The sequence below is a fragment of the Rhinichthys klamathensis genome, unplaced genomic scaffold (genome assembly GCF_029890125.1).
Source record: "Rhinichthys klamathensis goyatoka isolate OS25496 unplaced genomic scaffold, OSU_Roscu_1.1 h1tg000748l_1, whole genome shotgun sequence".
In the NCBI taxonomy this organism is placed as follows: domain Eukaryota; kingdom Metazoa; phylum Chordata; class Actinopteri; order Cypriniformes; family Leuciscidae; genus Rhinichthys; species Rhinichthys klamathensis.
Genome location: NW_026607157.1, coordinates 177648 through 199853, shown reverse-complemented (window position 1 = coordinate 199853; position 22206 = coordinate 177648). Strand labels below are relative to the sequence as shown.

Genomic DNA, 22206 nt, shown 5'->3' with positions numbered 1-22206 from the left:
GAATGATGACAGAATTGAAATTTTTGGGTGAACTGTCCCTTTAAGGTGTGGCCATATTTAGCTTTGTACAAGCAATCAGGAATTTTGAATTCAGGGAGGTGAAAATGTTCAAGTTTGTTTAACTTTGAACACAAAAACTCAATCCCCCAGTTTCGAAGACAAGGTTTAAGCCTAGTCCCAGACTAAAATGCATGTTTGAGCTCTTTTAACTATAAAAGCAACTTGCACTGACATATTTTAAAATATGTCAGATCCATTGTTTTGTCTCAAGATGCACACCAGTAATGTTTTTTTAATAAGACGTTTATAAAAGCTACTTAAATGTCCTAATTGAACTACGGCCTAATCCTGGTTTAATCAAAGTGATCTCTGAGTAAACCGTTTAGCGTGCATTGCTGCACAATTGCCAACTTTGTCTATGACAAAGTTGTTTTAATGTGGCGGCACCTTTAGTTTGAATTGCAAAGATAATGACAGGTTTCCCACCCAAAATCACGCCACTGGTTGACACAAATTTAACGTAGCAGCCAAACCCATATTTTCTCCTTAATTACCTGCGGTGGGTGAGGAAGCTGCCGTTGGCGTGTCCCGATCCGTCACATCCCGGCGTGGGACAGGTGGGGCCTTCTGTCTTAAAAGCCTTCCAGGAGAATGGAGACCCATTCAACAAACCCTCCTTCTGCCGCCTGGCCGCCAGCGGGCATCCATACGCACTGCGGTGAGTGGCATACTTCCCGCTGATGTGACCCAGGCTGTCACAACCTGGCACTGGGCATCTGTGAGAGAAGGAAAAACATAATGGGGATAAAACAGATGAGTTTGGTTAGAACTCGTAAGAGCATTTATCCCATCAGAAATATCACCTTGCTATTGACTTCAGTTCCCATCTGTTTACTCTCTGTCTCACTCGAGTCTCTATTCAGTTTTGTAAAGAGGGCAATATTTAGCTACATACTTTGCCCAACAGAGACTGTGAATATTACAACATTGAAATAAACTAAAAAAAAGAGTTTTTTTACACATCGGGGAGCTTGAGTGCCGCCATATGCCGGCTGCTCATTGACTGGAGTGGAATTATGAGGATAAAAAGCTCCTACGCTTGGCAGTCGCAAAAAAACGAGAAGACAAAAACCCACACACTGCACTGACTTACTAAGAAAAACATAGACCAATATTTTAATACCCCGTGAGCCATCTGTGCTGTAATATATTGTTCACAGATTTTATTTCCTCAGCAGTATAACTGGGTGTCTTTGTCTCCTTGCTTTTAGAAGTTGCACAATTGAATAAAACACACAAGGCCTTTTTCCCCAAAGAAATCTGAACAGTACTTGCACTAGTTGGCCATGCGGGGCTCATAAGCTCATGTAGAGCAAGTTATTTGGAAGGTTGCCAAGGTGATATTTAACAAAGTAGAACACAGAATTTTGGGATCACAAGTGGTTCTAGCTGGAAATGCTTGATTAAATCACATCTGTCTGAATGAAGAAGGCTATTCTAAACTGCTTTACACTGTTGTTAAATGACTGTGTGGTTGGACAAACCTATTATCCAATAATTCCCTTACAATATTCCCGCCTAAAAAGTGTCCTTTTTTACCGTACAGTAGCATAAAAGAAATGGGGAAAAGCCTTTGGCTTTCTATGCAGTACGAACTTTAAGAGCTCGGAGTCCTCCTTGTCGTCCTTGATGGGAGTTGTTTTTATTCCACCTTTCTTGGCCCGTGGACACCCAGACAAACTGAAAATAGAGAGTATGCACCTCATGATCAGAGGAGCCAGAAACTCAGAACAACAAGGATCCAGCACTACTGACCCAAAGCAATGTAGAAGAAACCAAACTCAAAATATTAACAAAAATGCAAGCATACACCGTATCCTTACCAGGCGCAATGCAATGAGTTTCCAGCCATTTATCTCACTGAAAGTGAAATGCTACAAAAATGCGACAAAATCATAGCCAATCTGAAAATATTTGATATCTAATGTGAGGTGATTTTAGGTAAACTGGAACATTTTTCGTCATTGAGATGGCGAAAAGTGGCCCAATTTACCTGAATCTCTCAACAGCTTTGTAAAGTAGGACCAGTGAGAATTCAATGTGGGCGGGGCCACTGAGTGCACAACGTGACAAATATGAAGCACATGGCCTACAAAATGTCTTTTTGCACTAATTAACATGGAAGACGTGATTTACTGCTTGATGCCTCGCGCCTGGTTAGGAAACAGTGACCTCAGCAAGCTTTTAGATAAACAGAGATGCTGCCATTGAGTGCATTAAGAAAACTGCACAAGATCTGGGGTCAGTTTCCTATCTAAAGAATTATTCAATAATGGGGACGGGTAATAAATGAAGTGTGGCATACACGTGTGTGTCTAATATACAACTGTCACTAAACTTCTCTGTCCTCCCGTGTATGTATTGATATGTATGATATGGAGAGCTTGTTCATCGGGCCATACCTTCTGTGAGACGCGTAGTTGCCAGTGATGTGACCTGAACCATCACATCCCGCAGTTGGACATCTGGGAAAGTGAAGTCAAACTTAAATTGTGATGGGTTATAATACCTCTAATAAACTTGTCCGAAAACAGGTGCAGTGTGAAATTTCAGTGTTATTTCAATTCAATTGGATTTTTTAGATAAAAAGTATTACAGGACAGAAGCAAGTCTCTTTTTTCCCCAATGAATTATTACATTTGTATTTAATCAGTTACTTATTTTTTTAAAATTAATTATTAAGTAAAATAAATATTAATTTGATTGCAGCAATGTTTAAATTAAATTGTGTGTTATGATATATATTGGCTTTACAGCCTGCCAGGCACAACATTGCCCACCTTGCACAAAAGTTTGGGGTCAGTAAGATTTTATTAAGAAATGAATACTTTTATTCTGCAAGGACCTATTAAATGGATCAAAAGACATTACAGACAATTATATTGCTACAAAATATTTCTATTTCAAATAATCACTGTTCTTTTAACTTTCTAATCAAATATTTCTCAAGTAGAGTTTCTACAAAAATATTTAGCCACACAAATGTTTTCAACATTGATAATAATAAAAATGTGTTTCTTGAGCATCAGACCATCATATTATAATGATTTCTGAAAGATCATGTGACACTGAAGACTGGAGTAATGCTACTGAAAATCCAGCTTTGCATCACAGGAATAAATTACATTTTAAAATATATTCAAACAGAAAACACTTATTTAAAATTGTAATCATATTTCATAATACTGTTTTTACTGTATTTCTGATCAAATAAATGCAGCCTTGCTGAGCGGAAGAGACTATAAAAAATATTTTAAAAAATCATACAGACTACAAACTTTTGCTTGACTGACATACAAGGAAAGGGGTATTTAGGAAACACTGCACCTTTAATACTGTAATCGTACAGCAACCTTAAGTTAAATCATGAGTACTGTACTGCCTTTAAAAAAAAAGAAATGACAAAGAAAAGAGTAAAAGCAGCATTTAGCTGAGCAGACCCAAGTGAACAAGAACAAGGAAAAAAGAGCAGAAGTAGAGCAGACATACTTGAGTTCAGCTGTGTGTGCTGCCATGAGGGACCGAAGACTCTTATCAGCGAGAGGACACCCAGACAGGCTAAAAACGTTGAAAAGAGACAAGGAGGGAAAAAAGAGAGGGGAGAAGATAAAGCGAAAGAGCCCAGAACGTCCCAAAGCAAAGAGCAGGCGAGAGCTAAGCGAGAGAAAGATAACATCAATGTGATGTCTTGTTTTATTTGATATTTCCCCTCTGAAGGCAAAAGAAGGACAGAGAGGTGAACCCTGAACACTATGTACCTGCGATGGGATGCATAGTTTCCGGTGATGTGTCCGCTGCCGTCACAGCCCGGAGTGGGGCATCTGCAAGGGACAAACACAAAAAAGCCTGACTGAGTGAAACGATTCCAATATCAATATGTGCACAGACACGCATGCAAACTAAAAGTGACTTACAGCAGGAGCTCTTTCTTGGTGTCCTTGGGCTGGAACCGGACCTTGAAACTGGGGGTGGTGACCTCGCCGGGGTACTTCCTGTCCTCCAGGGCGTCCTGCATCATGTCGCAATCCTCAGGGTCGGAAGAAGCAAATGACTGAGCGCTGTGGTCCATCTGTGCAAAGATACGAATGTATATTACACCAGGTTGCACAACTGATGATAGATCTGCTCTTCCGGCCTAATTTAAATGACAGGAAGTGTACCTCTTCTAGGTCCTCCTCTCTCTGCCGATTGGGTTTGGTGTAGTCCAGAGGCCCCTCCCACTCCTCTTGTTTGTAGGTGTGTAAAGAGTGGGGCGAGATGCTGCTGTTGCCATGGTGAAGAGATGTGGATGATGATGAAGATGATGAAGACAGATCAGGGGAACGCACTTCAGGGCTGGTGCAAGGCATGCCCAATTCTCTCTTTATGGGCTTCTTCATGCTTAAGTCCAAGGTGCCGTTCTCATCCACCTCAATTTCCATACTCTACAACAGAAAGAAATAATGTGTTGCATTTATAATTAATAACTGGGCTTGTGATAAAAAGGCATATTATTACAGAATTCATTTTTTTTTACAAAACAAAAATGAGTGGTACAAAACTCGCATTCACATTGTTAGGTTTGTTTGGGATGGTTTCCAATGCGTTGCTGCACGGTTGCTAGGGTGTTGTGGATAAAGATGCTATAAAAACCTATGTGATTACAGAAAACTAAAACTTTTCTTACATTTTACAAAAAAGTGTGAGTGGTGCAAAACTCGCTTTCACAATGCTGGGATGTTGTAGGTGGTTGCCAAGGCGTTGCTGTGGTGTTCTGTATGTTTTTTTGTTGCACAATGTTATGTGGTTGCTAGGGTTTTGTTGATTATTGACAAGGCTATGGTGTTCTGTATTTTTTTTTTTTTAGCACATCTCTATGTGGGTTTTGTGAGTGTTTGCCAAGGCGTTGCTATGTGGTTGCCAGTGCGTTGTGGGTGAAGATGTGATAAAAATGCATAATATAAAACGATTTTTCTGTAATCATATTATGATGAGTATTGGGGAAGTTCGGGTATTGTGGGTGATTGTCATTACGTTACAGAAACTAGGGTGTTCTGTATTTTTTAGCAATTTGCTATGTGGTTGCTAGGGTGTTTGCAAACGCATTTCTGTGCAGTTGATAAGGTGGTCTATATATTTTTTTTAGTACATTGATGTGGCTGTTGCTATGCAGTTGCTAATGTGTTCAATGTGGTTTAGCACATTGCTATGTGGTTGATAGGGTGTTGCTATGCAGCTGCTCATGTGTTCTGTGCTGTTGCTATGCAGTTGCTAATGTGTTCAATGTGGTTTAGCACATTGCTATGTGGTTGATAGGGTGTTGCTATGCAGCTGCTCATGTGTTCTGTGCTGTTGCTATGCAGTTGCTAATGGGTTTTATGTGATTTAGCACATTGCTACGTGGTTGCTAGGGTGTTGCTATGCAGCTGCTAATGTGTTCTATGCGGTTGCTAGGGTGCTGCTATGCAGCTGCTAATGTGTTTTATGTGGTTTAGCACATTTCTATTTGGTTGCTAGAGTGTTGTGGGTACTGCCAAGTAACAATTGCAATGCAATTGCTTAGAAAAGTAAAATGATGCAATCTGAGTAAAATGAATAAAAAACAATTAAGCTTAACAACAAAGTAACACAGCTATTACATGTGTTCCTATTATAACACACAATGTGTGCAGATGTAGACGGATGATGGATGGATTAGTATTAAAATGGGCATGTTTACATATTTGTGCGAGTGCATATGAAGTTGGAGATGTGCACACACAGTAGGCACTGATCCCAGAGCAGTCCCAGTCTGATTAGCGCTGAGCCACTGGGCCTTTCTGCCCATTAATCTTCCCCTTTTATCCCCTTCTGCTAAAAACATGTCAGGAAATCGAAAAATGATGAAGTAGTCACTCCCTGGGATGAGGAGAAAGCTTAAAAAAAAAAAAAAAATCACAATATTGAGGACAGAGCTTCTCCAATTACAGTATAGATCCTAGAGTTCTCTGATGGAGGAGGGGGAGAAAAAAAAAGAGGCTGATAGCTTATATTTTTGGGTGTGAAAAGGGACAAGGAAAGAAAAGAAAGAAAAAAAGGGAGAGGAAATTGAGGGAATGAGACAGAGAGTGATGCCTTCATTAGCATTATCCATGGAAATATTAAATAAAATAACATGGAGCAACCAGGTCCTGCCCTATCTAGGGAGCTCACTATCAACTTAATGCCATAACAACATGAAGAGGAGACAAGGATGAAACGAACGGAGGGACAGATGAAAGGGAGGTGAGATGACGCAATAGGATCTCAACAGCAAGCAAACGCATTCACGCCAACGCTACATTCATCTGATACAAACTCTGCTGAAGATCAATCCCCAATCGGAGACAGACTTTATACTTTATTCACTTAATAGATGCTCACTCTTAAAAACTACTAAACATCTGAACATGGTATGTGTAGTTAGCGATGTTGTGGAAACTAGTTTGAAACCGTAGCTTGCTAAGCTAAGTAGTTAAGCTATCTAAAGTAGATCTGCCACAACAGAAACAACAAGGATCTTAATTGGGGTGACAGCACTACATTTGAACACATACTAAACTAAATGCAGCTTATAAGACGAGAAAACACCCTCATTCAAACAAATTAATCAAAAACAGCAGTATTAAACTACATTTTATTTCACTACAAAAAGATGTAGAATTCTTTATAGGGACTTCTGAGAAAACGGCTGATCAAAGACTCAGATCAAAGATGAATTTGTGAATTGTTTTTTTGAGTCAGTTCACTGAACCAAATTGCTAAAAAGAATTCCTAACACTACTTCAGAAAAAATGTCTGATTATTGCCTCAAAAACTAGCTTGGTTGCAAGGCACATGCGTTTTGTCAAGCTACGAAAAATTAGCTTGTTACAGCTTCTTCATAATCAAAACAGCTACTAAAAATGTTTAGTTAGCATCACTACTTTTAGTTGGTTACTACCCAACACTCAGTCTCTATGTATTGGCAATGTGCTGGCTAATGTTTGCCAACTGTTTTAGCTGAGTGCTGTCTCTAGTAAATAAGCTAGTTATCCTAGTAAACAATAGAAGTAAACAGTATCCTATCGTATAGTAGAACTTCTTTTTTTAGTTAGTTTTCTGAGCATCTATACATTATTTTTTATTTTTTTTACTTTTACGCAGAAATTCTGATGACAAATTGAGCATGACTTTCCCCCAAACCAGTTGAACTAAAACAGTTGATCGGTCCATGATTGACTGTACAGAAAACCCTTCTTGAAAATTTGTCTGCATGTTTTTTTTCTAGAAACCATTTAAGTATTTTCTGTAAAGCTGACACGTCAAAAACAAAAAGAACTGTGATTGGTTAAAAGTCTGCGTTATATGAGATTGTTCTGTACCTTATCTGGGTGTCTGATGCTGAGGTTCTCTGGTCTCTCCCAGCAGCGTGTGGACAGGTTGAGGATCGCAGTGGCAGCCATGTGGGCAGCTTCGGCATCATGGGAATAATCATAGCCACTGGAGGTGCTTTTTCCATAACCTACGTGCAAGCTGGGACTTGGGGGGGAGGCCCTGGGGAATGGAGGTTTGGCTGAGGGCAAAAGAGAATAGTACACTAGTTAATAGTAAAGAGTTGATCCTTCCATTGAAGAACACTCTACTAAACTCACTTACCGCGATAACACTTTAAAATAATGGCCCGTCATTAATACGTACCTATGTAGGAAGTAATGCAGGACACATACTACATTTAAAGGGATACTCCACTTTTTTTGGAAATAGTCTCATTTTACAACTCCCCCAGAGTTAAACTGTTGAGTTTTACCGTTTTTGAATCCATTCAGCCGATCTCCGGGTCTGACGGTACCACTTTTAGCATACATCATTGAAGTGGACAAGACCATTAGCATTTCTCAAAAAAAAATGACCAAAGTGTTTCGATATTTTTCCTATTTAAAACTTGACTCTTCTGTAGTTACATCGTGCACTAAGACCGAAGGAAAATGTAAAGTTGCGATTTTCTAGGCTGATATGGAACTATACTCTATACGCAGCGCCTGAAAATAGGCTACGGAGCTGGGGACTATTTTCAGGCGCTGCGTCATATCATTGCGCCTGCTGCACTCATGTACGGCAGTAAAGTTTCTTGATTATTACGCAGGAATGAGAGTATAGTTCCTAGCCTAGAAAATCGCAACTTTACATTTTCCGTCGGTCTTAGTGCACGATGTAACTACAGAAGAGTCAAGTTTTAAATAGGAAAAATATCGAAACTCTTTGGTCATTTTTTTTTGGAGAAATGCTAATGGTCTTGTCCACTTTAATGATGTATGCTAAGCTATGCTAAAAGTGGTACCGCCAGAACCGGAGATCGGCTGAATGGATTCAAAAACGGTAAACCTCAACAGTTTAACTCTGGGGGAGTTGTAAAATGAGCCTATTTCCAAAAAAAGTGGAGTATCCCTTTAACACTATATGTGCTACTATTAACTAATATGGAAGTAATATCAAATTTAGGACTGAGATAGTTCCTTATTAGGTAATTAATGATTACTGAATGAGATTAGCCTTTTATTCTAGCTTCATGCATTTTTTTAATCAACACTTGATTGTGGGTACGTTTAATAAAAAAAGCAACATATTGAACAAAACGCTGAGAAAATCACGTTTTTTCCCCCCAAAGATTACAACGTGCATAAGCAATGCTTTTATCGCCTGTTTCTGTTCCTTTTTTGATCTGGAGATTCAATACTATTTCAGAAGATGCATAATAGCGCTCCCTGCCGTAGAACAGTAATAACACGGAAAGCTGGAAAATTCTGTCAATGGCGGGAAAAAGTTAACTAGGCTAATCTCATTCAGTAATTATTGATTACCTAATAAGGAACTATCTCAGTCCTAAATTTGACATTCTGATTAGTTAATCTTGTTTCCGTATTAGGTAATAACAGTGGCTGAAATGTTAATGTAGTGCTACTCATTTGTCCTGCATTACTTCCTGCATAGTTACCTATTAATGACGGACCATTATGTTTGATGACCCTTCCTCGCTGTATGACGAGTAAAGAATCTTGAAGCTTAGCCATACTATTCACAAAGCACACAATTTACACACATCTCTGCACTGCAAGAAGTGTATTTTACATGGCGTTCATAAAGCATGACTAATCCTGCTCACATTTGAAGGCTTTGGGTGAAGTTTCGCTGGTGTGCATCTTTGGGGCGAGCATGCGCTTGCCAAACACCTGCACGTCGAAGCTTGCATAATCGAAGGACACCTTGGAGTACTTCTCCAGTTCCTTGGCCAGATTAGCGCGTGGTGTGGCGGGGACGAGGCTGGGCCTGTAGCTGCCGTGCGGAGGAATCTCCAACTGCTTCACAAAACACATGGGCCTGAATAAAAATGGGTAGCGAGAGAGAGAGAGAGAGAGGTTCTGTCATTTTCTTCCTCTACAAAAGAATCAATATCCCTGCAGTGAAGAAAAAAGAAGCATAAAAGGATAAGTGTAAGTGAGCATAAAAGATCAAGAGTGAAAGAGTGGGCTGGAATTAGACAGCAGAAGAGAAGCGGAATTGAAAGACTGACAATGAGCCAGAGATACAGCGAAAAAAGGAAAAGGAAGGAAAAGTTCCACAGATAAATAGCCTGTAAAAGAGAAAATGAGAGAGAGAGAGAGAGAGAGAGAGAGAGAAAGAGAGAGGTTTGAAAGCAGGGTGACTGAAGGAGAAGAGGATTAAATAGTGTCTTATCAGCACTGAGCACATTAGCATATCGTATAGCATGGAATTGAAGCCCTAAAACCGACTTCTTTTCCTGAAGAACCATGAGCCCTTGCGGCCGTTTCTCTGTTCTGAAGAAAAACTCTGAAAAGACATGTTCCAGGACCTAGTAGGTTGCCACTGAGGCTGGATTTTAAGGCATTTTAAATGCTCCAGATTCAAAGGCTATTAAAGGCAACTGCTACCTATGCAGTATCTCACGTCAAATGCTAAGGCAGCGTCTTATGTGTCCTTTACATTATAACTTATAGTCAATATCTGTGTGTGCAATATAGTTTGTATTAGAATATTCAAGCTATTAGCTAAGCGACATGCTAATGTCAAGTGGGTAGGCATTGGTCTCGCATACACAAATATGGCCGCTGAGCAAACTGACTTTCCTTGAAAAGCACTTAGGTCAAACTCCACTGAAGTCCAATATACGGTGCCGAGTGCTGCTTCCATGATGGTCAGGATGTTGTTTTAAAAGTAGGCAGTCGGCGGCTTGCTAGGTTATGGAAACGAGCAAAAGAATGCTGGCATATTGGTGTGCGTGTCATTGCGGTCTATGACACTGTGTTCTGTATTTAACATCATTAACGGATTTCAGGCGTAAACCAGACACGGTTTGAAGGAAAAACACGCACGCAAACACCAACGCGTGTTATGATCTGCGTGACAATGGCATGTAAAGTATATTAGCCTCTGCTTCCTGTCTCTTCATTAGTCAGTGCATCCCATTAGCAGGGGTGGCATGCGGAGCCGTCAGAGGTCTCTCTGGTGACTTTTCATTGTCGACATCTTCCCTTAATGGGCTTTCTCAGTGAACTGACGCTCATTTAAATCAGAATAACACTAATAAGAGAGGACTGCTTATTATTTTCATAATCCGCCGCATTGCTTTGTCTGACCACAGACATGCTTCCTGAAGGAAAGTAATTATTTTTCCAATACTCCATACCCTGTAAGTCCCATAATTAGCTTATCAGTGGCGTAATTAGACTAGCAGGTTTGAGGCCCGATCCCAGCATGAAATGGCAGGCTGTGCTCTATTAGAAGGGCAAAGGAAAGGGAGAACTGATTTTCCGAAATGCCTGACCAATCATGCTGCGGTAAGTGAGTTCAGCCCTGCAGTGAATGACAGCTGTGCTAACCAACCACAGCAGGTGTGTTTGATGGACACATTCTGCTGACATAGAAGCTGAAGGACAGGAGGAGACCGAACATGGGGTAAGTTTGCTGTTGCTGGGACAAAATAGGAATAAATGCTGATGTTTCAAGTTCCTGGGTTTGTTTCATTGGGGTTTAGGGCTCACCTGAGTACACGGTCAGAGTTTGGGCTGCCCTTGATGTGCTCGCCCATGGGCTGGGGCAGGTGTTGCTTGTCATGACCCTTTGTGAGCTTTTCGGCAGCGGCGATGGGACATCCAGACAAACTGACAGAAGAGGAGATGTGAAAGAATGAGTGAGGAAAATACACTACAATCTTAAAAACAAAGGTTCCTTATTGGCATCGATGGTTCCATGACACCCCTTTGGTTCCACTTTATTTCGATAGTCCACTTTAGACATTCTACTAACTATAAGTAACTTTGCAAAACATGTCAACTAACTCTCATTAGAGTATCAGTAGACTGTAGTAGACTGTCAGGTTATGTGTTTGGCTTCGGGTTAGTAGAATAAGTTGACTTGTAGTTGCCAAGTTACTTATAGTCAGTTGAATATCTGTTGGGGACCATCAATATAAAGTGGTAGCAGATATTAAGCAGACAGTCTACTAATACTCTAATGACAGTTAGTTGACATGTAGTTGCTTATAGTTAGTAGAATGTCTAAAGTGGACTATTGAAATAAAGTGTGACCGAACCTTTAACATCCATGGAACATTTCCATTGTACAAAAGATTCTTTACAATGGGAATGGTTCTTCTATTCCATTGGAACCTTTATTTTTAAGAGTGTATAAATGTCAATATGTGGATCAAATGTACCCATAAAGATAGTAAAAGTACATCTGGGGATCTAGGATTCTGAAATAGGAGACTCTGTACCTGCGGTGTGTGTTGCGGTTGCTGTTGACATGACCCTGACCAGTGCATCCCGGTGTTGGGCACTTTAAGACATTCTCATGCATGGCCAAAACTGAGAACAACCAATCAGAGTGCAGAAAAATAACGAGTCAGGCAATGAACCAAAAAAAAAAAAAGAAAAAAGTTTGAACTATGAAATAAGTGACAGGTTTAGGAAAGGACATACACAATACTAGACGTCTAAAGTCAAGGTTAAAGTGATGCTTTGTCTCTTTTCCTGCAGCTTATCACACAATCAAAAGATGTTTCAACAGTAGTTTGATGTTGACTCACTCTCTGGAGGGATCCGATCTTTGTGTGGGCAGCCTGACAGACTGCGGTGGTGGGGATAGAGTCCGGTCACGTGACCCGTTCCATCGCACCCGGGGGTTGGGCATTTGATCTCTCGCTTCTCTGATCTAGAACTCTCTGTGAGCAGCAAAACACCTGTCAGTCAAACCTTATCTGAAGTCATTATCACTTCTCGCAGGACAGAAACATACAAAAGACGTGCATATTACCGCACACATTACGCACAAACAATCTCTCCAGTTCCATGCTCTGGAAGTTGTAAAGTTGCCTTTGGGCCCATGAGAGGGCACATTTACGGTGATAATTACAGTCATTATGCGTGCAGGCAGGTGGATGTTTCCATTCAGGATTATTATCTTCGGTGAGGGTGCGCTGAGGTTTATTGGACTATCTACTGAAAAAACGGAGCTCATTAAACAGACTTTACCATTGGCAAAGCACATCTCCATATTATACAGGAGGAGAGTGAGAAAGAGTGTGTGGGGTCCAAGGTAAATGAAACGAAGGTGCAAGGACAAAGGCAAAACCAAAAAAACATGAAAAACAGACGAGGAGAGAGAGAGAGAGAGAGAGAGAGAAAAGGAAAGGGAGAGAAAGTGAGAGACATCGAGAGAGAAAGAGCTTGCATGTGCGCTCCAGTGGCTCCTTAATTAAATGTTGAAATGTTAACGAGACATGCACCTCCTAATTAAAACTGGTCGGAGCGTGAGGAGGCCAGTTATAGAGGGGGTGTGGAGCCCTACCGAGCGCTCGGCTGAATCCAGCGCCACACGGACCGGGCACAGTGCCAACCGAGAGCAGAACAACACCACAAACAAAACCAATAAACAAATAAACACGTGCCAAACCAATCTAATTACACACACCCTCTCTCCCCTTCAACTCTCTCGCACTCTCTCTCTCTCTTTCTAAGTGCTTCAGTAATTATAGACTAAGGCTGGAGTTTATCTATGGAAACCAATTCATTTGACCCATTTATACTCTCCAGATTGCTTCCCCCATTATTAATCTTGCAGTTCTTTGCCTGAGCGAGAGCTTGCCATTTTAATCTTCTTTCTGATTAATCATGTGTGGGTGTTTATTTATGAGAATTTGTTGATATTTGAGCGCTTGTGTAGGGTGTGTTGAAAAATGCATATGTGGGCGATGTTTAAATAGCACTCTGAGTGCACTCCTGAAATAGTTTCTTGTATTAGAGTGTGTATATATATATATTCATTCCTCAAACACTAGCAGAAAGAATTTCTGTATGTATTTTGCGTGAATCCGTTTATGTTAGAATGAATTTCAGTGCAAATTGTTGAAGGACATCAATTCAACTTCAAAGCACCATTGGTTGTGCGACATCTTGACATAACTTTTACATAAAATCATTGTGATGTAAATGGTCGCATCACTGCAAAAATGGTTCTGTAAGAATTATTTTTATGTAAAAGCATATTTAAATAACTTTATGCAACAATTTATGTTTTACATAAAGACTCAAATAACCATACTTTTGTAAATAGTCGCATTGATGCAACAATTTACATGGCTTTTCCATAAAAAAACTATGAAAATACAATGTAAAGACTTTGCCTAAGTATCCTTTCATAAATTGCATAAGATTATGTACAATTTATACAAGTCTTCACATAATTCCTATGAATGTAAGAAAAATTCATTTCAATGCAAATTGTTTATAAACTTCAATTCAATTGATGAGCACGTGGTTGTACAGTCAATGTCTTTACATTGTTTTTTTATGCCACACCATTTTTATATAACTTCATGCAACAATGTATGTAAAAATAGTTTTATGTAAAGTTTGTTAAGACTTCCTTCAACCATGCGAGCGTAAATAGTCGCATTGATCCGACAGTTCATGTAAGAATGGTTTTGCAAAACAATGTTGTGAAGACTATGTAATCAAATGAATTTACGAATTCAAAATGATAAAGATCTGACCTTTTCCAAAGCAGCTCTTGCGGATATGTTCCATGTGTTTGCCGGTCCGGTCGTCGAGAGGAAAAAAACGGTGGTGTTCGGGAATGCGGCTGAGCTCCCGATGAGCTTTGACCTGTTGGGCTTTCAAAGCAATGGCCTGCTCCAGCAACCCCAGGTTCCCCCGCATTATGTCGAACATCTCGGACTCGTCCGCCACCGTTGAGCGTTGAGACAAGCTGTCGTCGTCCCCATCTTCATCATCATCATTCCCGTCCACGTCGGCATCCCTCTCCGACTCCTCAGACTGCACTTCGATAACCACAGGAGATGATGTGGCGGCCTTACTGGAGCTGTAACTTTCTGGCAAAGTGAGTTTGTGGGAAACATAGTCTTCCCTTACGTGGGATCCCTGAGTGGCAGTGATAACCGAAGGGGCTTCTCTCTCCCCTTCCTCTTCAGACCTAACATCATCGTACTCCTCCATGTATGCCTCTCCTTTTTGCATCTCAGACCTCAGCCCCTCATCATCATCCTCATCATCATCTTCTTCTTCATCCTTTTGTGTTTGCATCTCCTCAGTAAAATACTGGTGGTCTGACTCTTTCTGGGTGTCAGTGCGCATGTCGTCTTCCTTATCTTCCATCTCACCTGTATTTCCCATCACCCCATTCTCCCTAGTCACCAGAACTCCTACTTCGTTCCTTGTTTCCTCTGTTTCATATTCTTCGTTCTCTTCTTCCTCTGGTTCCCTAAAAGGGCTTTTATCCTGTGTTTCCACTGTGACGGGGTGTTGTTGTTGCGGCGATACGGAACCATTGTTGTTGTTGTTGAGGTGGGTCATTGAGTTGGCCACTATGTGCTGATAGTTGGAGAGATCCTCAGAGGATGAGAGCGTGGGCTTGTGTGTGCTGGATGCCTCAATGATGATACACTCCTCTGTGTGAGACAGAAAGAAGGATGCAAATGTTTAAATGTGTCATTTTTAAAGAATACAGTTTACAGTCGAGGTTTGACTCTCGAATTGTCCCGTACATACTATAGGAGCAGACGTGGATTGATAGTTCACCCAAAAAAATAAGAATTCTGTCATCATTTACTCACACCTCAAACCTGTATGACTTTATTTCTTCTGTGGAACATAAAATGTTTTTTTGGAAAAATGTCTCTGGGTTTTTTTTTGTCCATATAATGAAATTCAGTGGGTTTCCAATGTTGTCTTTCATTGTGTGGACAAAAAACACTGAGGCATTTGTGTTTCACAGAAGAAAGAAAGTATTTCTTTGCAAGACTTTGTATTGAATCTTAAAGGATTTGGTTTTTATTCTAAACTGTTTTTGATAGCTCCTGCAGCTTTTTATACTCTACGGTAATAAGTAAAATCTCTCTGGGTTCTGTTTTTTTCCTTTTCTTCTAAATTTAACAGGAATACTCTCTCGCTTTCTTACTGCTCAACAGCTTATTTCCTGTCATCTGAGAGAGTTTGGAGCTCCAACATTGACAGCAAAGAATAACCCAGAAAGTATGCGGCGCTTGTCATACATATGTCAATGATGTGCAATTCGGTTTAATACGGCACAAATCAACAGAGTTCACTCTCAGAACACTGGTTGTGACTCATAAAAATGTATCGGAGACACTTCGGGTACAGAGTGCGTTTTTCATTCACTGTGTATGAACATAATTGTATTTATTGTCCCAAACAAGACTGACGAACATATTCGGATTCAGTTTTTATTCCTCACCTTCATCACCACCCTCTTCTTCTGTATTAATGCTCTCTGTGTTGTGTTTCGCTTGCTCCTCTTCTTCTTGCTCCTCTTCCTCACGCTCTTGATCACCAGCCTGCGCTGCCTGTTCTTCATCCTCCTCCTCTTCCTCCCTCAACTCCGTCTCTTCTCCGCTCCCCTCACTCTCTGCATTGAAGCCTTCGTCCATTGCCAGCTTCAGCGGGTGGGACTTCCTCTTGGAGGCGGGTTGCTCTGACTCTGCTTCCTGTAGGCGCCTTTTTCTGGCCAACGGGCAGCTCAAAGCACTATGGGAGAAGACGAATTAGTGAGAACAATTGACGAGAAATACAAGATGATGGACTTTTACAGTACAAAGTGGAAAAACAATGAAAGCGTGCAAACTACACACATGCAAGCCAAGCATGACATGCTCTATGGTCAGAAAACTCAGATGAGGAATGGACGGATGTTGGAAATTGATCTGTAGGGGGCAGTGTGCTGGATAAAAGCCTTTATAAATCAAAGCCAGTTGGCTGGAACACTTAATTATACTACAATAAAAATAAGAAACAGAGAGAGAGAGAGAGAGAGAAAATGGAGGGAGTTATGGAGGCTGGAATTCAATAAAGCCCTCACCTAGAAAACCTTGCTATCGGACGGGCAGCGGAGATAGATCTATAAACATGAAGCATCTCAAATGTCTTCCTGAATGTATACATGTGTAAATAAACATAACTGTAATATCTTTCCAATAATCAATACCCTGCCTAAAGACCTCTGTTAGGGAAAGCGAGAGTAAGAGAGAGAGGGAGATTGTCATTATTAGAGGAAGAGATGAAGATTAAGATGATCTAATCTACGGGCTGAACAGTGTTTGTGATCAGGAAAGGCTATGTGGCCGCAGAGGGAGGTGAATCAGGGGCTACGGAGCACCACACGGGCATGTCATCTGTCGTACCTTCTGTGTCGGGCATATTTGCCACTGATATGGCCTGAGCCATTGCATCCTGGAGTGGGGCAGCTGAACAGATAGAGGGGGTCAAATTAGAGATGCTTTATAGCTTTTGTTATTTCGTTGTGGTTGTGTGCTAAATAGTTCATCAGGAGCCGTATTTCCACGGACAGCAAGAAACAAACACACATAGATTTTCAAATTTAGCAAAATAATTGCTTCGTCAATAAGATGGAGCCGTGATTGATTTCCGTTTCCTGCGGCTACCCTTCTTGCGTTTCATGAAATCCCTTCTGTCTTTTGCAGGAATCCCTAGTATTTTGTCAATTTGCTTCATTGGCATTTTCATTTATTACCAGCAAAACAGTGCTGAGATTTAAACTCGAATCATATCGTCACGCTCACGTGTTGATCAAACATGATCTCTGTCTGTGTGTGTGTGTAGTTTGGTGATATATGCATCATGACAGATGGTTGCTGTGGCAGTGCATAGGCATCGGAACACCCATCATTCACAAACTTAGCTTTCAGCTACCAGTAAGTGTGTAATATTTCTTTTGACCATCTCATCATGTTTAAGGCAGAAAATGCAACAAAAAAAAAAATTGGCAGATTCCATCTGGGTATTAGTAAAGTAGAGACGCACAATATAGCTTTGGTCAAATTGGTATCGGCAGATAAATGTGACTTTGTAATATCATTATATATACAGTATTTACAACAGTTAGTTCTGGTTCTCTAATCTGATTGGCTGAGAGCATTTTCCAGCCGTGCAATATTCTGCTCATATACGAGATGAGATATCCTGTATGAGATATATTTAAGCCAATAAATTATATTAACCATTTCAGTTGTACCCGACTCTTGGTGATTCTATGGTATTGGCCATACGCGAGAGACTGGTCATGAGTTTTCTTGCCGATGATTTTTCTGGGGCAGGTCACCAGGTCTTTTTTGTTATATATATATATATATATATATATATATATATATATATCGCTAACAAACCCAGTTACATGGCATATCATGTCTTGAAGCATTTATAATTCTGTTCTACTGCAGTATGAAAGCATCTTTCGGTCATCTTTTGAGCAGAGCTCTATTTAAGATCTGTGACAGAAATGGCCGTGAGCAGCTTCAGTGACCCTGGCGGCTAGCGAGTGTGTTTGATACCGTTATAAATTCCACTCTTGTAAACTTCATAGTGCACTTGACAGTGAAATGAGCTGAGAATATGAGGCTTTCATATCCCTTCCTCACACACAGATTTGGTATTGTTGAGCCTATTGGTGCAAACTAGCAGACACTAGCCATTTGAAACAAATGCTTATCAGGCAAACAAATAGGACCATGCATAAATAACCTTTTCATTTATTAGATTTCTATTGCTGTCAGTCATTTTGTTGATGATAATTATTGTTGAAAATGAGTTTGTTACATTAAAATGGATTTTGTTTTTAAAGCGGCGTGCATTGTGAATCAAATAATGTCAAAACATGATCAAACATGGATTTAAAAACAAAGAAAAAAATTGCTGCAGAAGAAAAAAAAGGCCTATTTAACTTAACAGAACTAATCTGTCTTACCTCAGCTCCTGTCCAACAATCTCAGAGGGAACTGCAGAGGGAAAGACAAGGAACAGAAAAATAAGCTGAAAAATCTAAAGCGGCAAATAATTGCATAGAACCGCAATCAATAAATCACAAATATATACAGACCCCAGGAGGCCATATGCAGTAACATTCATGACTACATTACCAAGAAGAAACACACACACACACATACATACATACATACATACATATACATATACACAAACACCTGAGTCAGCCAGAACATTGAGCCTTGATGATGAAAAAAAAAAAAAAAGTACAATATGCACGAATCAGCACGAAAATATGATTAATTGTCCCAGTTCAGTTTAGTGGTGAAATCAGAGCAAAACTGCCGACGGTAAAAAAAAAGCCTCTCTCTAATCAATTCATTTGAAAACAATAAAACCGGTCAAAGAAAAACCATGCAAGGAAGAAATGATTGGAAGAATTTGGGCTTTAAAGAAATGTTTGGGGTTTAACGTGTTTAGCATTTCAACTTGACCATGTAAAGTGGTAACATTCGCATTATTTGCAGCAGGATACAAGAAATTTATGTGACGCCACAATTTCGCAAAGTACAATATTATGGAACTTTTGCATTTTGTATTGAAACTCCACCAACAGAAATGAATAATTCATAACCAGAAGTTCATCTGACGGTCATTCTGCTAAAAGGATGACTTACAGCTCAAATAACACACATTTTTGTATGTCTGAATTAATTTTCTTTACCGTGCCTGGATGCCTTAACCTGTAGACTTTCATTGCATGCGTATTATTAAACACTTTTTTATAAGCTGAGAGATGAGTCAGAATTACTGATGGTGTTATTTGACAGTATTCACAGATGCTGTCCATAGAGCTGAACTTTTATTGAACCCAGATCATTCCTCTAGAAACAAACAGTCGGGTAATCTGGTCATGCATATGAAATTGTAATATTTCAAAGAATTTCTTTAACTTTCGACATTCCATTTGGTTGAATGCTCTTCTCACTCACAAAGCTCTGTTTAAACTTACTGAATGCTACATAGCGAATAGGATTTTCTAGCAAAAGGACCTCTAGAGACTTCAAGAGCAGGATTATTTGAGAGAAGATAATATTAGATATGCCTAGAGTGAACATATAAGACATGCTCAGCTGACCAGTGAAAGAAATGAGTTTTAGAGGTGAGAGAAAAAGAGAAAGACAGAGCGAGAGCGAGAGCAAGAGAGAGAGGGTTCACTGACCTCTTCCTGCTTTGGACCGTGTGCGAGTGCGCTTGTCGTCAGTATCCAAACTCATCTGTCAGAGAGAAAAGGAGAGAGTTAAGACTACAACGATAGATGGAGGAGAAACAGAGAGAGAGAGAGAGAGAGAGAGAGATAGAAGCTAACACACACACACACACACTCAGGGTCATACATACACAACCATACATTCAGGTTAATGAAGTCATGAATAATGTATAAAAACACATTTCCATAGTGTAAATACTCACTGGGAGCACTATTTCTCTTTTATACTGCAAACACTAAGATAGAAAGATAGATCAACAGAGAAATGGATAAACAGACAAAGAACACCAGAATGACAGATAGAAAGAAAAGACAGAAAAAAACAGACAGAGATAGATAGATAGATAGATAGATAGATAGATAGATAGATAGATAGATAGATAGATAGATAGATAGGCAGACAGACGGATAGACAGACAGACAGACAGACAGAATGGATGGATGGATGGATGGATGGATGGATGAACGACAGACAGATAGATGGATAGACAGACAGACAGATAGATAGATAGATAGATAGATAGATAGATAGATAGATAGATAGATAGATAGATAGATAGATAGATAGATAGATAGATAAATGAAAGACGGACAGACAGAAAATTGAACGACGGACAGACAGACAGACAGACAGACAGATAGATAGATAGACAGACAGACAGACAGACAGACAGACAGACAGATAGATAGATAGACAGACAGAAAAATGAACGACGGACAGACAGACAGACAGACAGACAGACAGATAGATAGATATATAGACAGACAGACAGACAGACAGACAGATAGATGGATAGAAAAATGAACGACAGATAGATAGATAGACAGACAGACAGACAGACAGACAGATAGATAGATAGATAGATAGATGATAGATAGATAGATAGATAGATAGATAGATAGATAGATAGATAGATAGATATAAAAATGAAAGACGGACAGACAGACAGACAGACAGACAGACAGACAGATAGATAGATAGATAGATAGATAGATAGATAGATAGATAGATAGATAGATAGATAGATAGATAGATAGATAGATAGATAGATAGATAGATAGATAGATAGATAGATAGATAGATAGATAGACAGACAGACAGACAGACAGACAGACAGACAGACAGACAGACAGACAGACAGACAGACAGACAGACAGACAGACAGACAGATAGATAGATGGATGGATAGAAAAATGAACGACGGACAGACAGACAGACAGACAGACAGACAGACAGACAGACAGACAGATAGATAGATAGATAGATAGATAGATAGATAGATAGATAGATAGATAGATAGATAGATAGATAGATAGATAGATAGACAGACAGACAGACAGACAGACAGACAGACAGATAGATAGATAGATGGATGGATAGAAAAATGAACGACGGACAGACAGACAGACAGACAGACAGACAGATAGATAGATAGATAGATAGATAGATAGATAGATAGATAGATAGATAGATAGATAGATAGATAGATAGATAGATAGATAGATAGATAGATAGATAGATAGACAGACAGACAGACAGACAGACAGACAGACAGAAAGATAGATTGATAGAAAAATGAACGACGGACAGACAGACAGACAGACAGAACAAAAGACAGATGGATAGGCAGAAAAAATGACAGACAGATTAAATAAAAATAACGGTTAAATTGCAGTACATTTAGTAGTTTTCTCCTTCCTAACCTTTATGTACCCATCATCAGCGTATAAATGACTGGCCCTGAACAATAAATGTGATTGGACGGACAGAGAGAGACAGCAGTGCATGGCATCTGCCAGAGGAGCGTTCACGGCCCCATGGCAAGCTTGAGTGCTAATTACAATAGCAATATTAACCGCAGCGATAGAAATAACACAAACACAGGCACTCCAAATCACTGTAATTCCTCCCGCACAGAGTCCCCGATCGCTACACTCGCTGCGCTTTCTGGCACAAAAGGAGCAGGTGTCAATCCCTCTCAGTCTCGCTCACACACACACACACACACAGACGCAGGGAAGTCTGCTCACTGTAAAGCCATCGGATCTTTTCTGCCGGCACAATGGCGCCATTAGCTTTGATTACTTTACTGCGATTTAAATGGAACGGAATCCTTGAAAATCCACGAAACTCTCTCCTTTTGACCCTCCGTGAGCGCTGCTCACCCCGCTCCCAGCTGCCGCCTTTAATACAGCGCTGGAGCTGGCAAGGGCACACTGCACTTTCACAGAGGAGTTTCTCTTTCACACGCTCCCTTTCTCTTTCTTTTTCATCCCTGCGCACTCTCTCTGGCAGTGCCACTTCCTGTTGATTGCCGACTTTTCAGCACGGGCGGATAATGAGTGTGTTGTGTTGCAATTGAGGGAGTTTGCGTATGGAGCGATGAAAGTTGGCTGTGTGTGTGTGTGTCTGTGTGTGAGTGTATCCGGGCAGACAGGTGCACAGACTCTCTCTTCCTCTCTCAGCGGTGTTTTGATCACAAGCACGCATGTGCTTGAGCAACAAGCCGGCTTTTTGTGCGCCGATACTCTGAGCTCAACTTGTCAGCCTGGGAGGAAAGTTTTCTC

The 22206-nt window shown here is 40.2% G+C and overlaps 1 protein-coding gene across 2 annotated transcripts in view; it reads right to left on the bottom strand.

The window, feature by feature from the left end:
* Positions 1–22206, bottom strand: part of myt1b (myelin transcription factor 1b) — a 103829-nt gene that overhangs the window by 6134 nt on the left and 75489 nt on the right. For both annotated transcript variants that reach the window (XM_056242730.1, XM_056242731.1), the window contains exons 3-19: positions 19591–19645; positions 18352–18382; positions 16772–16834; positions 15829–16118; positions 14108–15022; positions 12143–12277; positions 11831–11921; positions 11097–11216; positions 9200–9414; positions 7422–7612; positions 4221–4484; positions 3975–4129; positions 3819–3881; positions 3550–3618; positions 2463–2525; positions 1657–1740; positions 555–776 (exon numbers count right to left, since the gene is read on the bottom strand). In XM_056242730.1, coding sequence (XP_056098705.1) covers positions 555–776; positions 1657–1740; positions 2463–2525; positions 3550–3618; positions 3819–3881; positions 3975–4129; positions 4221–4484; positions 7422–7612; positions 9200–9414; positions 11097–11216; positions 11831–11921; positions 12143–12277; positions 14108–15022; positions 15829–16118; positions 16772–16834; positions 18352–18382; positions 19591–19645 — 3026 coding nt within the window. The remainder of the gene's footprint in view (positions 1–554; positions 777–1656; positions 1741–2462; positions 2526–3549; positions 3619–3818; positions 3882–3974; positions 4130–4220; positions 4485–7421; positions 7613–9199; positions 9415–11096; positions 11217–11830; positions 11922–12142; positions 12278–14107; positions 15023–15828; positions 16119–16771; positions 16835–18351; positions 18383–19590; positions 19646–22206) is intronic.